Source organism: Drosophila teissieri, chromosome 3R, assembly GCF_016746235.2.
Source record: "Drosophila teissieri strain GT53w chromosome 3R, Prin_Dtei_1.1, whole genome shotgun sequence".
NCBI classification, from domain to species: Eukaryota; Metazoa; Arthropoda; class Insecta; order Diptera; family Drosophilidae; genus Drosophila; species Drosophila teissieri.
The window spans coordinates 16,344,617-16,361,321 of record NC_053032.1 but is presented as its reverse complement, the minus strand read 5'-3'; the positions used below and the strand labels follow the sequence as shown (position 1 = coordinate 16,361,321).

Genomic DNA, 16,705 nt, shown 5'->3' with positions numbered 1-16,705 from the left:
ATTGAATTTTAATGATCTCCTTTCATAATCCATCAAGATCTCTTACTGCATCACACTCATAATCCTCCCCACGGTGGATGGCCATCCATCTTCACATTGGAAATCTTAGGAAATACGGGCCAAAACGAGATCACTTGTCTACTTGTCTACGAAAACGAAAACGAGGCAACTTGTCGGCAAGTTGAAGACCCCAGAAGGCCCTTAGACCCGCAAATAGACGAAGCCAAAGGGAAAGGCGATGGAAGGGGTTTGGTTGGGTTGGGTTGGGCTCACTGGCGAAGTGAAGAGGCGTTGGCATTGCGTTGACGACCACGTTACGACTATCTGAAGTGAGTGAATGACTAAGTGAGTGAATGACTGACTGACTGACTGACTGGGTGACGGAGTGATGGGTCATACACATACAGCATATTGCATATAGCATATGAACCGACCGATTCCACTGGAAAAATGAGATCTTGAAGAGCAAACGAAACGCTGGCAGTGCAACACACAAAACTCTGCCCGAAAGCAAGACATCAAGATTAAGCCGATTTCAACGGAATTCCATTTAGTGCTGGGCAAATAAATAACAAATCCGGCAACACAACCAGCAACAGGAACTACAAGTGAAGTAAATTGAGTAAAAACAAGTTCAAGACGAAATTAAGGTGAACTTCTCCTCAGTTCTCTTCTGTTCTCCTCTGTTTGGCAACGGAAAGTCGCGACTGGAGTGGAGTCCCAAAAGCCACCAGAGTGATAAAAAATCAATGTTTGAGCTTGTCGTTTATTGCTTGATTCTGTTTTGGGGGAAATGCTTGTTGATTTTTGGGGGCGGAGGATGGGAGAATCTGAGAGCGGGGGGCGGTCACAGTTCGGCCCTTATCAACATTTGTCCAGGCGCGCAATAAACTCAAATCTATTGTGTTGGCCCAGGTCATTACTCTGTTCGCAATGGCCAAAGTATATTGCTGCCGATGGTCTCGCGTTATTAGATATTACTTTTTATACGCCAATGGTAATGAAAGTGGACATTTCTGGGGTGCTATCAAAAAAATGTAAGTAGAGCAACAAAAAAACACATAATCACCATTACACGTGTTAAGTAACCAACTGAATAATGTGCTTATAATAGAACTATGTTACAATTTCATTTATAGTTAAACTATAAATTGAAAGTAAATTGAAAGTTCTTAGTAAAGATTGAGTGCAAACCAATTTATCTTAAACCCAATATCGTCTCATGCCTACCTACCTACATACAAGTAAAACAGAACTTGAAAACTTATCCTTGCTACGAGTACCTACAAGTGCATATCTCAGGCTACTTAACCTTCTATCTGAATTTCTATCCATCGGACCATCGGGGGCACTTGAACACCAGACACTGATGCCACCCAAAGCGCCCAACCCCATTCAAGTGCCTTGACCCTTTTGGCCACCCAGGAAAAAAGCCGGAATACAGAATTATAATAATCGTATATTGCCGCAATGCCATAAAAGTTGACCAACTTGGGGCGATTCCAGGCCGAGAGATATTCCATACATATAAATGAACTAATTTGGTTTGCGCTTTTGGGCGGTTTTATAGACCGCAGTGCCGGGCATTTGCGGTCCAGCCCGAAAGCCAGAAAGCCCTGGGAATTTCTCATAGTGTAGGAGTGATGGCCGCACAAGACAGCAATAATGCGGGCCAAAAACAATTGTACTAAAACATAAATATACTTTATTAAATAAGGAAAATACAACCATAATTCTTTGGCTTTGGCTTTGGCTTCCATTTCGTCTTCGTTTCCCCACTCCCCAATATTTTGGCCCCATCCTCTGCTGACGTTGTCTCTGCCCTCGTATAATTTTTTTTCTTTATTTTTTGTGGACTGGCGTCATGGTGGGCGTTTTGACAACCACGCGGCTAAATTCTGGCCTTACTTAACCAAAAATAATTATGTGGGATACGCCACCACACACACCACTCAGAGCCAACTAAATTAAGCATATTTTAGCTATTTTTATAGCGAAATAATAATAATTTGGCTGCTTCTTGCCATTTGTTAATGGCTTTGAAATGAACAGCGAGCATACAGATAGCACACAGATAGCATACAGAAAAATATTTCCAATAAAATGGCCAGAAGATTTATGAAAGCCAACGACCAGACGTACCCTAAAATAAAATTTTAAATATGGTTGGAACAATTACTTTATTCCACGTGAATTAAATTTTAACACTAAAAGGGCGCATATTTTTTCATCGGTCTTCAAGTTCCTCAGAATATCAAAGTACCCACAAACCGCCAGAGTATCGACCATGATGAAAACTCTTTTGCGAAACGCTAACAACGATAACAGCTTCCACCTGCATGCCCCACCAACAAAGCCAAAGGCGATGTTGTTTCCTTCTTGTTTTTAGTTTATCCACGACTTCTCCCCAACTATTTCAGCGACGTTTGTGTCTCGTTTTTGTTTTGTAATTTATTTATAAAATCTTTCCCCCTACACACAACCAGACCAAAAGTTGAGCAGAAGACGCACCCAAAAAAAGCAACAAAAAAAGCAAAAAAAAATAAACTGACACCGGAAGTTGTGGCTGCCTCATCTTTTGCTCGTCTGGGGGCTTCTTCCCAATCTGCATCTTTTGCTCTCATTCGGAAGCCAGACAAATGCTTTAGAGACAAATTACTTGATTTGCATATAGATACTCTCACCCGAAAAACCTCTCAACATTGTCATCTTTTTTGTGCTTCTACACGCTCTTCATTCGCTTGATTCTTATTTTATGGAAATTTATCAAGAAATGGTCGGCAGTGGGAGGGTCGGGCGCAAATTTGACGCGCAGTGGAGCGCAGCAGGAGAATAATCAAGCGATGGAAAAACTCCCAGCTTACAGCCCCTTTTTTCCCAGCTGCGCTCCAGTGTCAGTTGGCCAAGTCGGCTTTACTTAAGACGCTCTCCTCCATTCATTCATTAATGCCCAAAAGCGGCAGCGACGCGGGATAGACATCTGCGATACCCAGATACTTTTTATTACACGACTCCCGCTCCGCCGGCGAAAAACATTGCACCAGCGTAATCCCAATAAGACGTTGATTCGGGCTGACGGACTAGATGCCATTGCTATAGCAGCAGCCGCGATTACAGCAGCACCAGCAGCACAGTACACCAGTTGCCAAGTTGCCCAGTAGCCCAGTAGCCCCAGTAGCCCAAAGTTAAAGCCAACCACTGTCGCCTCGAATGCACAGTGCACAGTGGTCCAAGGTCGTTGGGGAAACGATAATGCCGACAGATTTAGGGTGAATGGATCAACAGATGGTTTATAGATTGCCCGCAATGATAGGTTTATGAAGAGGCTGACGAAGAATTGGGAATACTGATGATTGCTTGATGGGATCAACAGATGGGCGGCTAAATGAAGTGCTACACAAATATAGGTATGAATTTTAGATATACATATGTATGCATAGATATAAATTTTCATATTTTCTCAATTTTGTACACTTTAAGCAATGTTTTGTTTCATATTGAGACTTTAAACTGAAGGGGTGACTCTTGGGTATATAAATAAGAGTAATCACATGATTTGTTCAACAAATCAGTACAACCCTTAAATATGTATTCCCGCTAGTTTACAAAAAGGTCATTTTAATTGTTTTGCTGATGATTACATTTACTTCTACTCCGCCACTCTAGCGTTATCAAGCCACTTTAATAGTTTAAATAATTAGTGGACATAATCAGACATAGAATCAGAATCAGTGGCCTTGAGTGGGTAATCAAAGGAAACTAGTTTTCACAGCTGAGGCATAATCCGAATGCGATGCCTGACTGATGCCCTTAACAGATTGAAATATAAGTAATGCCTGGCGCCTTAAGGCTGGCTAAGCTAACTTTTCCAGACCCACTTGCTATCTATCAAGCGATGATCAGGTGTAATCCGATCGTTTATAAATAGTCTGGCGTAACATCGAAAACAATCTGCGCTGTTTGGAGCACTTAATCAGGCGGCAACATCAACCTGATTATGAGCACGGTGCCATTACATAAACACCCCCGAATTGAAGGGGGGAAGTGGGGCGAAATGAGTTCATTTCCAGATCACTTTTCAACCAATGTGCAAGCCGCGCGAGCCTCTCCGCACAATCGTAAAAATGTAGGGAATTAAGTCAGCCAGTGACTGTGTGTAACAGTTAACTGAATTTGTCTCTTACCATCTCGTTTGAGCCCAAAGTTGCACAACCGTGGCGGGGAAAAGTGGTGGAAAATCGGACAATTGGGGGGGAAAAAGAGGCGGCAACGGGGATCAGATGAAAGTCTTACTCAATCCAAGTTGCAGTCAACTTGGGGCAAAAAGTAAAACTCAGTTTGAATGCAGCGCAACTAATTAGTTTTGAGGCTGCTTTTCTTGCTGCTGTAATCGCAGTGGGCCACAGACAGCGACAATTTTCCCACTGAATTTTCACTTTTTCTTTAGCCGCGCGGCTTCGTTCGCTACGTGCCCGGCTAAAGAAATCAAAGAAAAACGAGTTAAACAAAAGAATTTATGAGCTACGAAAATCTTTTGGCCCCGATGGTGGGAAAACGGGGGGAAAAATGGTAAAAATGTTGAAAATGGGAATGGATGGGAGTGGCAAGCAGTTCTATCTTTGTTATTTTTCCCATTGGCATCGTGGTTTTCCCAAACAAAATTTCCATAAAAGTACATGCTGGCAATCGTTGATTTAAAATATTTAAATTGCTTTGTCAAGCCAGATAAAGCACATAGCCTTAAATCCAATGTGTACATACGCATATATTCATACATTCTTATTTAAGTTGTCTAAAAGATCTCAATTAATTCCTGCTTGGCGCACAAACTAAATGATTTACGCTCGGTCCAACAGAAACTCTTGGAGATTTATGATTTTCCAGATGAAATATGGATTTGGCAGTGCAGGATTTCTCAAAGCTGAAATATGGTTCTCCTTTTTAAACGTGAACCGAACGAAAAAGCCAATGTGGGTAGTAAACTTAATAGAAATTTATGGTGTTATGGGAAACAGTTTAGCTTCAAATATTCTACACAACTTATTATTAAATTGTAAAGTAGTTAACGTAACGAATATAAAAATATTAAATTGATTATAAATTGACTATTTTGAATGCTGGATAGATTCACTCAGAAGATATTAACCTTTTTGGAAACCCCGCAAAGATCAGGAAATTGAAGTGCAGAAATGGCCAATCAAAGTAATCGATGACCCTCCACAAGGGTGTCAAATAGATGCCAAGTGCCTTTTACGATTATATTTTATTTGGATTTTATTTCGGATTTCTTTGTCGCGACTCTGGCCCGCTGAAATTCAAAATCATGGCCATGGTTCCTAGCATGCGATTTCACGTTTTTCGTTATTTTTTTTGTGTACGTCTTTCGATCTTTTAGCCACACACAAGCAGCAAACACAATCACAAACACTCCGACCGAGAGACACGCAAATAAATAAATAAACATGGCTGAATAAATGAATATTAAATGGCCAAAAGCTTTGACCAAAAACGAAAAAAGTGTGGAGGCAAATAAATACAAGTAATAATGGGACGAGAATAAACAAAAACGATATTCGATACGCAAATGGCAGCCTAGTGTTTAAATGTTTGCCTGTCTTATCAGTTTCTTTTTTGTGTGTGCGTTTTTGCATTTGTTTATTAGAAATCCGAAGCGGAAACTCGAAGCCTAGGCGCATGCATCCATTGAATGCGTCAAAGAAATTTCGAACTTTGATGGACGACAACAAAAGATTGGCCGCCGACGTCATTCAGCAAATATTTTAAAGCTTCAATCCGAACTTCGGGCTTGCCGTTGATTTTTTTTCTAATGCCTTTGCCTCCCACGTACGCCGGCCAACAACAAAAAGAACAGCGGCTAAAGATACAACTGCGATAGATACTTCTACACATACACACACACACACATTGTACATACATACACTTATTCAAGCGAGAGCGACGAAACCGCGAGAGCGGAAGCAACAACTTCGACAGCATAGACCGGGGAGGGGCGTGGCGGGGGCGGAAGCCGGGGGCGGTGTGCGAAAGGGGGAGTGACAAGCTTTTGCGGTTTTTAGTTACACCGACCTCAGCTTGTTCGCCGCTACAGTGGGGCAAATCGAAACAAAACCCACACAAACTATTGAGTGTGCTAAAAAATAACATAAAAATTATTAAATTATTTAAATACGTATAGTATTATTAAATACCGTATTAAAAACGGTATTGAAAACAAATAGTTCTAGTTAAATGTATTTAGATGTTAAAAGCTTAACATAATTTTACTGTTTAGAATAGAAATATTTCTTACGTATAAGTAATATTTAAAAATGTCCAAGAATACAGACTAGAAAATTAATCATATAATTTTAAGGGTTAGATAAAATATAAGATGAACCCAAGCTGAAAAGCGATAATTCTTAGATTATTGGTTGTTATGCCATTTATCCCCAGGTATCAATTTATCCCCAGCATCGTCCATCATTTCTTGATACTAATTATGGCCTCTCAGCATTCCAATCAGCATCACTTTTGCTCCACTGCCACCGATGACGGTGTCTTTTGCCTTGCGCTATTGTCATTTACTTTGCGGCAAGCAATTACATGCGACAAGCCGAGCGGCAGTTGTTTGTTGTTGTTTCAGCTGTTGCTGTTGTTGTTGCTGTTGCTATTGCTGTTGCTGCCGTTGATATTTGATGTTTGCAGCTTATGGTGTTTGTAGGCGTGGCCCAGTTAATTGTTGCTGTTCTAGCTGCTGTCGCAGTTCGCCACATTTGGCCGAGAAAATTGATGTCAAGCCGACTTCTTTCTGGGCCCTAGCGCGAAAACATGCGTAAAAGTAGCTGCAAAAGACAGCTCTACTGTCCGCCCGCCCCCCACCTATCCCCTACCCCTCCCCCACCTCGCATACTTAATGGTTGGTGAAATTGAAATGCCTGCGCAGCAATCATGCACAAACTTGTTCGGCCACCAAAGGGGTGTAGTTTGGTCGAGCAGACCTCAACATGGAATACTATTTTTGGCCATCAGCAGTTTGGGTACTCCCTGGGTATAATTGATGCTAATTTTTAGATGATGATAATATTAAAGCTTTCATTTCATAAAGTCTAGTATTAAACTCTTTATGAAACGGATCAATAATATTCTCATAAGATATTCTGTGGTATATTTTCCGTTCTGGCCGAAATCAAAGTGTTAATTTGGTTCCATTCATTTCATTTGGTGGAAAAGGGCGCCACCCAACTGTGGGTGGGTGGGGGAAAAGTGCGGGAAAAGTGCTGGAAAAGTGCGGAAAAGGGAGGGAGCGAGACGGCCTGCGTTTAACAGCGGCGTTGACAGCAGCATTGGGCGCTTGGCATCTGTCAAACGTGTCATACGCAAAATAGCTTAACTGTCATAAAAACAACAAGTGCGTCAGGCACCGGAGATCGTAAAACGCTTTATTACAATACCCCGCAAAGAGGGGGTTACGCGTACGGCAAATGTGCGGCGACGTTTATGTCTCACAAGTGGGTGCTGGAGAAGGGAAGGGAGGGGAAGGGGGCTGAGTGGGCGAAAGGTAAACACTCGAAATTGCCGTTGAACAGGAATTTCTTGGGCGCTGTTTGTTGATTTACATAATGTTTATCTTTTATGTTTTACCCGATTTGTTTGATTTATTTATGAACTGACCCCAAAACCGACAAGCTTCTGTTCCCGAACTGCTCTTCATTTAATTAGTTCTTACACAATACGGTTAATAATATAAAGATCTGTTACCTTACAGACTTATAAAAAGTGCTAGCTAAAACACTCATATCAGGTATTACAAATGACTTCAAAGTAAACGTAATATGAATATATGTATGTACATACATATACATATACAGCTTGGACTACAAAATCAACCGTAATTGAGTTTAGTTAAACATTGCATCTATTTATTTTAATTTACATTTTTACTTTCTTCCGGTTACTTGTTATTTGATTCCCTTATGGCTATACATTATTATTTACCTGATTTATTTATTAAGTATCCTGCCCACTCTCTTTCTTTCCCCTCCCCCATTTCTCCGTTTCTCTCCGTTTCCTTTTACCCTTTACCGCTGCTTTATCTTCCTCTTCTTCTGGTCAGAACGCCAACGCCTCGCACACATACACACGGCCATAGTTTTTTGCCCCATGCACACGGCTCTGTGTGTGTGTGAGCGTTGGGGGTTTTAATAATAGCGCACACACACATTATAAAAGCTCCCGCTGGAGCAGAGAAATGTTGCACTAAAAACTTCGGCGCCCGCACTTCTGGCAAATATCAAACAGCAGGCAGAAATCACAAAAGCAAATACAAAACTTTCTTGCCAACACACACACAATCTCACATTTCGCTTCCCCTTTCAGAGAGAGAGAGAGTTTGTGGGTGGAAGAAAGGGCCTAGGAGAGAGGGGTTGGGGCGGTACTGCCACAATAATACTCTTGTTGTCTGCGGCAACAGTTATGAAAATTGCGGAAAAGAGAGGGAGACACATAAAAAACAGGAAGTTTGTTGACTTTTTTTTTTCAATTAACACAAGCGACGACGAGCAAGAGAGACAGAACACTTCTCTGCTGGGGGAATTGTAGAATTTATGGGCTTTTGCACTATGTAAACAAATGCTTATACAACAGCCCCCTATGCGGTTTATTAAATATGATTTTTTTTAATTTTGCTTTTGCTGTTTTGTGTACGTTAATTTTGTTTAATTTAACTCTTGACAAATGGTCGTTGCTCATGTTCCTTTTTACTTCTTAATTTTATAAATTTACTTTGCGTTTGAATGCTGTTTAATATTATTTGTTTGCTACTCAAACATTATATATGTATGTACATGCATTTTATAATTTCCACACAAATTCCATTTACTCAGTTTTTATTATTTGACGAAAAGATGACAAAACCACAACAAAAAAGCAAATCAAATCAAATCGCACGCACACACCTACAACTATCGCCCACCCGCACACATAAACATACGAGTATAGCGTACCTCTCACAACAACAATTAGTTTGCACCAAAATGCACTGGACGTCGCTGCCGCTGCGCTGCTACTGCTCCGCTGCGTCGCTGCTACTGCGCTGTCGCCGCCAAAGCCAAGACTTTGTAGTTGCTTTTGGGGCTGTTTTACTTTTGTATTTGCAAACACACAAAAACACAGAAGCACACGCACACACACGCGCTCACTTGGCGGCGCCGCTTTCTTTACACTTTTATCAAGCAAACTTTTTTCAAAAGCACACAGAAAGGCAAAAACGCCCGCTCTCCGCTAGACCGCTATTTCCGAATTCCAGTTCGAATCCGATTCGACGACCGTCCCGCTCGCGATGCAAAAACAAAATGAGACTGGCGACAACAGCTGTCGAGCTGGAGCAGCCCCCAATTGTTATCGACTTATCGGCATAGCATACCTGTTATCAAATGGAAGAGAGCAACACAAGAGAGCGCGTGAGCTGGTCAGTTGACATCAGTCAGTTCAGGGTGTGTGCATTTGCTAAATTGGTAGTGTGTACTAGCTATTTATCGAAATGCCAAATTTAAATTCGAAACGGGGATTTTCGGACAAGTTTATAAGCCATAGCTGTAACGTATTATCTTGAAAGATCAACTTTGATTATTTAGGTACGAGTTGATTCAGCGATAAATTATCTCCCATGCGATATGGAATCTCCCATGCGATATTTGATATGAAATCTCCCATGCGATATTTAATACGAAGTCATCCTTGCGATTTTTGGTATGGTATGCTACATATATGGGATATGGAATCTCCCATGCGATATCCGCAGATAAACTAACCGGCATTCAAATTAACCTCCAGATAAACTAACCCCCAGATAAACTAACCGGCAGGCAATTAACCCCCAGATAAACTAACCTCCAGATGGCCGAAAATTGAATTTCTGTTTTTTTTTAATCAGTATTTTGATCAAAACATTCGAAATATTGGTCCAAATATGGAATGTCATATCTCGTTGAAATCGTAATTCAGCTAGTAGCACTTCTTATTGCACCAATCCCAGATACAGCCGTCCCTCGCATTGCAGCCGAATTCGCCAGGATAAATAGCACAAAAGTCCTCGGTATTCATGAAGGCACAGCTTCCATTGGGGCAGTAGTAGCTGTAGCAGCCCGGTGAGCACTTATCCCGCTGATGATCCTTGCAGCCAGAACAATCCAAAGCGTCTGGGGAAACGCAAAAGAGTATTAAAGATTCAAAACCAAATGAAAGTCTTCTTTTAATCCCATATCGTTTGATTAGCTGGAAAATAAAGAAAGGAAACATTGGAAGGCTCACCGCTCTCCTTGCAATCCGGCGTACTGCATGCCATAAGAGGCGGGTTGGGCGGCATGACTACCCGCTTCTGGTTTTCGTCATATACGATCTTCGGTGGCTTGAGATATACTACTGGGGCCGCACAGACTCTGGCATCGCAGAACTTCTTTTCCCTGCTGGAGCACACCCAATTGGGGGCGTAGTTGATGCAGATGCGGGGGCTCTTCACAAAACAGCATTCCGGTGGAGGGTTACGGCCCGGAAATAGTTCATCGATCACAGACTGCTCCGTAGTTGGCCTTAGACTGGGATATATCCAGGGACGTCTGGTTGTTGGTGGGGCCACAATATTATCTGGGACATTTGCAGGTGTACTATAATCGTAGGTCTTGTCTGTATCGGGATCATATGGAGCAGATGTAATGTACTCCACCCGATTTATGTTTTCGCTGGTCACCGAGTACTTGTGCTCATTGCGGATCACATTGCCGATCTCAAGGATAGTCGTGATATATCCCGGTTCTTGGCAGCGTTTTTGATACCACACGGTTCCCGCTGGGCACGCCGATGAAATGCACCGCCCAGCGTAGTATTCACCCTCCGAACAGACGATTTTCCTGCACTGCGAGTCGAAGAAAATCGATCCCGGCGGACAGCGAGTTAGCTCGGCAATGACGGGAGGAGCAATTGGAGGGGGCTCAGGGGTTGTGGTTGTTGTTGTGGTTGTAGTAGTTGGTTTCGTTGTTGTTGTTGTAGTAGTAGATGGTTCCGTTGTTGTTGTAGTAGTAGTAGTTGGTTCCGTTGTTGTTGTTGTTGTTGTTGATGTTGTTGTTGTTGTAGTAGTAGTTGGTTCCGTTGTTGTTGTAGTAGTAGTTGGTTCCGTTGTTGTCGTGGTAGGCTCTGTTGTGGTTGATGTGGTAGTTGTAGTTGTGGGCTCTGTTGTGGTTGATGTGGTAGTTGTAGTTGTAGTTGCGGGCTCTGTTGTGGTAGTTGTAGTGGTTTCAAACGGGCACGGCTTTGGATTCGTCAGATAACACAGACCGTCAACGTTAAGAAAGTACCCTAAAAATAGCAATATAGCGAAATTATTATTTTAATATTTAAAGGTTTAAAAGTTTATATTAAGCTACCAGGGGTAACTTAACGCTTATTACCAGGCTGGCACTTTTTGTTAGTCTGGGGAAGACACAATCCATCCGATTGCAAGTGATATCCTAATGAGGGAAAAAGAACAGAAAGGGTATAGAATAGAACCATAATAGAAACCTTTAATAATTTGTATAATAAATCTGTTGATGCGTTCTAAAGGGTGTTTTTTTTCGAGGTATACAACTTTTAGTTGGTATTACTGTTAAAGATGGGGACCGATTCAACAGCTGTCAAGTTATTTTTTAGCTTGGAAATTTATCATTTTATCGATCATTTTATCAGAGCAGGTAATTTGATTAATGTTGGAAAAAGTCAAGGAAAATTGGACGTTCAGATTGTACTACATCCGACCCAGCTGTGACAGTCAGATGCCAGAAATCGTATGTAAAATATAATGCCACAAGATAATCTTTCGGATTAATAAAACTCATGTCAATCGAATAATACATCGTTGTTTTATTGCTATCCTCTAGATTACACCTCTAAAAAAAACACCCTATAGTTTGACAAATTGTTTTTCGTATACTTTTAAAAATTATCAATGAAAGCATTGATTAGTTTCAGTAACACTCGTAGTCACAACGAGCTGCTGATTAAATTGGGCACCAGTTCGTATACATAATTATTTGTAATACAACGCGATTAATGATTTGTCTGATTTCTTACCTGATGGACAAACGGAAGAGCTGTAGCATTTGCCGTCGACGTATTGATATCCCGGCGGACATGTCGGATCCTACAGGAAAATATATTGCATAAGAATAGGCACCACTCATCACATTAAGCCACATTCAATTACCGAGATGTCTGCTTGAGCATTTCTGCGGAATACGAGGGAGATCAGGCAGGCGACCAGCGCCCATCCCAATGATTTCGCAAGCATACTGTTTAAGTTCCGGATTTTCAGAATATCTCCCGGATCTGAGACACAGATTCGCGAAGCACCGCGTTCCGCACTTAAAAAGAGACTAATCGAAGCGCCGACCCGATCCGGCGATGAGCTTACTGCGATGGTTTTGAATGGGAATCATAATTGCTGGCGCTGCGATAACCTTCTCCAGATAACAGTGAAGGTCGCTTGGGCTACGGCTTCAGCTGTTCCTGATCCGTAATCGGTGAGCCGGGCTCAGTTGAAATCGGAATGTCTGGTCGCAAAGAGTGTACCTGGTTGCGGCGGCTGCTGCTGCTAATCTGCCTTGGACTACTTCCAGCGAGGGCTATCACCAGTTCTGTACCAAATCCCTGCCCAAGCAGTAAGTTCGACTTGGAAGCGGTTATCCAGCATTTCACTGATGACATCTTTGAAATCGCAGGTCAGGTGAATGTCTACGGCGCTTGCAACCCCACTATTGTGAACGTGTATAATTACCAGTGCGGGGGTCAAACGGGAATTGTATGCAATCCTTCCAATTCAGTGACTACTGTTGTTCCTAGTACTCCCGGGTGCCCCAACACTCCTCAAAATCCTACAGTGGTTCCTAGTACTCCAGGCTGTCCAAATACTCCTCAATATCCCACAGAGGTTCCGGTTGTTCCAAGTACTCCAGGTTGCCCAAACACTCCTCAATATCCTACAGTGGTTCCGGTTGTTCCTAGCACACCCGGTTGTCCCAAAACTCCTCAAAATCCCACAGAGGTTCCGGTTGTTCCAAGTACTCCAGGTTGCCCAAACACTCCTCAATATCCCACAGAGGTTCCGGTTGTTCCAAGTACTCCAGGTTGCCCAAATACTCCTCAAAATCCCACAGAGGTTCCGGCTGTTCCTAGTACTCCCGGTTGTCCCAACACTCCTCAATATCCTACAGTGGTTCCGGAAAACCCAGTTACAGTCACTCCCAGTTACAATGCTAGCTCAACACCTCAACCAACAACCACTCCTCCAAGTGTTACTGAACACCCAGCGCCTGCACCTCAACCAGAACCAACGCCATATCCAGCACCACCACCACAAATCACGCCTCCTCCGACCCCAATCCCAGTCACTACGCCACCACCACCGGCTCCCATTATGCGATGTCCAGAGGGAACACTCTTGGTGAAAGGTGTCTGCCGTCTACTTTTCTGCGGAGAAGGTGCCTTGTACTCCGAAGGTCGCTGCATTCGGACCCGCTGTCCGGCCGGATATGTTTGGACGGGAATCCGGTGCTCGAAACCACAGCCACTGGAGCTCGGTAACATCCACATAGAGAACACTATTCACCAACTGCCTGGAGCTCTGCCCCACCTGATCACAAACAATGTCAACAACGTCAAGGTAAATGCCTCAATCGCAATCCCAGGCCAAGTCTCTGAGGAGGAAGAGGATCAGGAGGAAGTGCTGGCGCCGCATCCGCCTTCAGGGCCCTGCTGCAAAGTATTCGCTCCTCGGGTCTGCACCAACCAGGTGGATCAGGTCGGGTACAAGTGCTTCAGCAGGAGCCAGCAGCAGTGCGGTTCCTTCTGCAGTGCCAACAAGGTGGTGCTCGCTCCGCCAGCAGTTGCCACCTGGACGCAGTCCAACAACCAGATGGTGGTCGTCCCTCCCAACTGGGCAGCTCAAGGCTGCTATTCCACTTATGGCGCTTGTCAGCAGCCTCAGAGTGAGTTTGGTATTGATAGCTCCATTGCTCATAATGGCACACTTCTTCTGGTTTTCCACTTTAGACTTCTATGACTGCAGTGGCTGTGCGTTGGGTGAATCTTCGACCTGCTCCTCGTACTGCTACTCCTACAAGTGCAGCACCCACAACTGTGCCTACTATGACCAGGCCCAATACTGCTCCCAATACGCTGGTCAAATCGGATGCCGGCCGGAAGATGGATGGGTTCCAAGCGCCTAACACTCGACAAGGCAAATTATGTAAATGAATTTTGAGAATGCCTTCAAGAAATGCTTATCATTATGCAATAAGGCACTCCCAGTAAATGATTAAAGAAATGCCAGTTCTAATAGTAATCTTTTTAATAATACATCAGCCCATTTGACACCTAAATCCTCTCACAATTCCGGTTGACTTGAAACTATTTTGTGGGCAATAGTTTCATGACTTGACGTCATAGGGCAAAGTATTGATATGAAGCAGTGCGTCATATCCCAATACTCCGATTGCCAAGACAGCAAAATGCTGAGCCTAAATGTGTGGAATGCGGATGTACTACCTATGTATCTATGTCCATATAGGAATAGGTCCTAAGGGGAGTTGCCATATGCTGAGTACGTTGGCAAGGCACGGTGGAGTGCAAAATCCTTATCAGTCTCATAATAATCTGTTTGATAATCGTTCGCATGGCCTTTAATTATGGTGCAGCCAGCTGAATCATGAAATGGCGAGTGATTCCGATGGCAATTGAGTGAAAGCTTCGCCAGCAATCAATTCCTGATAGTGTTATCTATACTTATCTTCGAAGGTGGGTTCGCGGTGGGTAAGTGGTGCCAACCACTGCATTTAGCACTCAACTTTCCGCAACAGCAGACGTCGAAGCAAACTCTCAGCAAACCGAAGAGGCGATCAAACACTCGATAATGCCACATTCCAAAGTGAGTAATAAACTACCGGTACCACGCTCTTGCTACCAGCGATTGTTATGAAATTTGGCGATAGTAGTAAATTACTAAATTAAGAGTACAAGAAATGGTATATATGGCATGTGGTATATATTTTGAAATACAGCGATGAAGTCATTTGGTCGTGTGTTTGGCTTTAACGAGACCTGGTTCCTGAAACTATTCTATTTTCAAATACTCTAATTGTGTTCTTATCCATTTTCGCAGCTGAAGCTTCTAGTGGTTTGTGGAGTACTCCACCTGCTGAGCTTTGGCGCCACCGCCGAGGATCAGCTTAAAAACAACACCATAGTGGTACACACTCCCCTCCAGAACTACGAGCAGCCCACTCTCCGGGACTACGAGGAATGCCAGACGAACAGGGACAACTGCATCAATGTTTGCGATGGCCAACAGACGTGCGAGGACGAGTGTCCTGTGTGCCCGGAGCTGTACGACAAGCCCCTGATGGTTCAGGGCATAAACGACACAGACCTAGTGGCACCTCCCCAGACCCCTATCAATACGACCAACATTATTCGGCTGACCAATGAAATCAACAATATAATCGAGCACCAGATCCAAAATCGCAACGAGGTCAATGTACAGGTGCAGCAGAATGTCTCGCAGGTGGGAGGACGCTTCGGACTGGGATACACTGACAAGGGATCCTGCTGCTACGTGGTGCGTTTGGATCGGGAATGTGAGAAGCAGGGTGGTCGCGACTGCAGAGAAAAAAACCGACAGCGGGTCTGTGGCGAAAAGTGTCAAGCCCGAGTTATGTTGGCCAAGAGAGTGGTGCAATGCGACGCCGAAGACTCCGACAAGTGCCACGAGACGCTCGAATATGTGCCCCGTCGGAGGAGAAACCACCACAGGAAGTCCACCGAAGCTGCACCCTGTCAATACTTTGGCAGCAGTTGGCCCTATTTCAGTTGCCAGCCAAATCCAGGCCACAATGGAGATCTCGGCCAGCCGGTGAGGGTGAAACGCTCTACTTGCCAGCAGTGTCTCAATTATCCCTACGGATACGTCCTGCAAAATGGTCTGCCCGCTCAGTGTGCAGGCTGCTTCCAGGGATACGGAGCTCCACTCATGTATAATCCGCCTTGGATGTACAATCCCTATGTGGCATATCCACCCTTTAACAATTTCCCGGCCACAAACAACAATAACTATGGAAACAACGACGAAACCAATGTAGACACCAATGAAGAGCCCAACGCAGGTTCAGGTGATGGATGGATTTTATGTGACGACCTCGACAAATGCCTGGGCGAGGAGGACTCCAAGGGCTCTCAGCAGGGGTCACCTGGACACCTGGAACAGTCACCAGTCGATGAAGGGGACTGGGACGACTACAACGTTCCAGTCCAGCGAAGGAGACGCCGTCAAAGCCGCCGCCACTTCGTGAGATCAGCTTACAGCAAACGCAATCGCAAAAACCACTGATCGATGCCAGATGAAGCCACAAACTCTTGAGATTTTCTGCAAGCCCTTTGCTTCAGCAGCTATAAGTATTTTTCAGTAACCAAAACTACTACTAAACTCGCCATTTCTGTACATATTTTACCGAATAAAAGTGATTTTGCAAGCTTAACACATAATTATTTGAACTCTTGTTGCTCTAATGACAAAACAATCCCCTTCTTAGGATTCTACTTTGGAAGAAGTGATAAGAAGTTCTAGTTTGAAGGCAGCCTTACAAACATACATTCACATCGTATAAAGTAATTAGGTTTTCAG

General features: G+C 43.5%; 4 protein-coding genes across 6 annotated transcripts in view; 2 read left to right on the top strand and 2 right to left on the bottom strand.

The window, feature by feature from the left end:
* Positions 1 to 9,329, bottom strand: part of LOC122621075 — a 29,073-nt gene extending 19,744 nt beyond the window's left edge. For all 3 annotated transcript variants that reach the window (XM_043798817.1, XM_043798818.1, XM_043798819.1), the window contains exon 1: positions 9,003 to 9,329. The gene's annotated coding sequence lies outside the window, so the exon portion shown is untranslated. The remainder of the gene's footprint in view (positions 1 to 9,002) is intronic.
* Positions 9,330 to 9,997: 668 nt separating this feature from the next.
* LOC122621361 (cell wall protein DAN4) lies at positions 9,998 to 12,349 on the bottom strand. The gene is made up of 5 exons (XM_043799199.1): positions 12,236 to 12,349; positions 12,103 to 12,172; positions 11,442 to 11,501; positions 10,309 to 11,349; positions 9,998 to 10,196 (listed from the first exon to the last, which is right to left on the bottom strand). The coding sequence occupies exons 1-5, from the start codon at positions 12,317 to 12,319 to the stop codon at positions 10,003 to 10,005; spliced, it is 1,449 nt and encodes a 482-aa protein (XP_043655134.1). The 5' UTR covers positions 12,320 to 12,349; the 3' UTR covers positions 9,998 to 10,002.
* A 228-nt stretch (positions 12,350 to 12,577) lies between these two features.
* On the top strand, positions 12,578 to 14,260 carry LOC122621432 (formin-like protein 5). The gene is made up of 3 exons (XM_043799287.1): positions 12,578 to 12,689; positions 12,750 to 14,015; positions 14,080 to 14,260. Exons 1-3 carry the CDS (start codon positions 12,578 to 12,580, stop codon positions 14,253 to 14,255), a joined length of 1,554 nt encoding a protein of 517 aa, XP_043655222.1. The 3' UTR covers positions 14,256 to 14,260.
* A 613-nt stretch (positions 14,261 to 14,873) lies between these two features.
* LOC122619206 lies at positions 14,874 to 16,552 on the top strand. The gene is made up of 2 exons (XM_043795971.1): positions 14,874 to 14,953; positions 15,188 to 16,552. The coding sequence occupies exons 1-2, from the start codon at positions 14,939 to 14,941 to the stop codon at positions 16,409 to 16,411; spliced, it is 1,239 nt and encodes a 412-aa protein (XP_043651906.1). The 5' UTR covers positions 14,874 to 14,938; the 3' UTR covers positions 16,412 to 16,552.
* Positions 16,553 to 16,705: the final 153 nt, after the last annotated feature.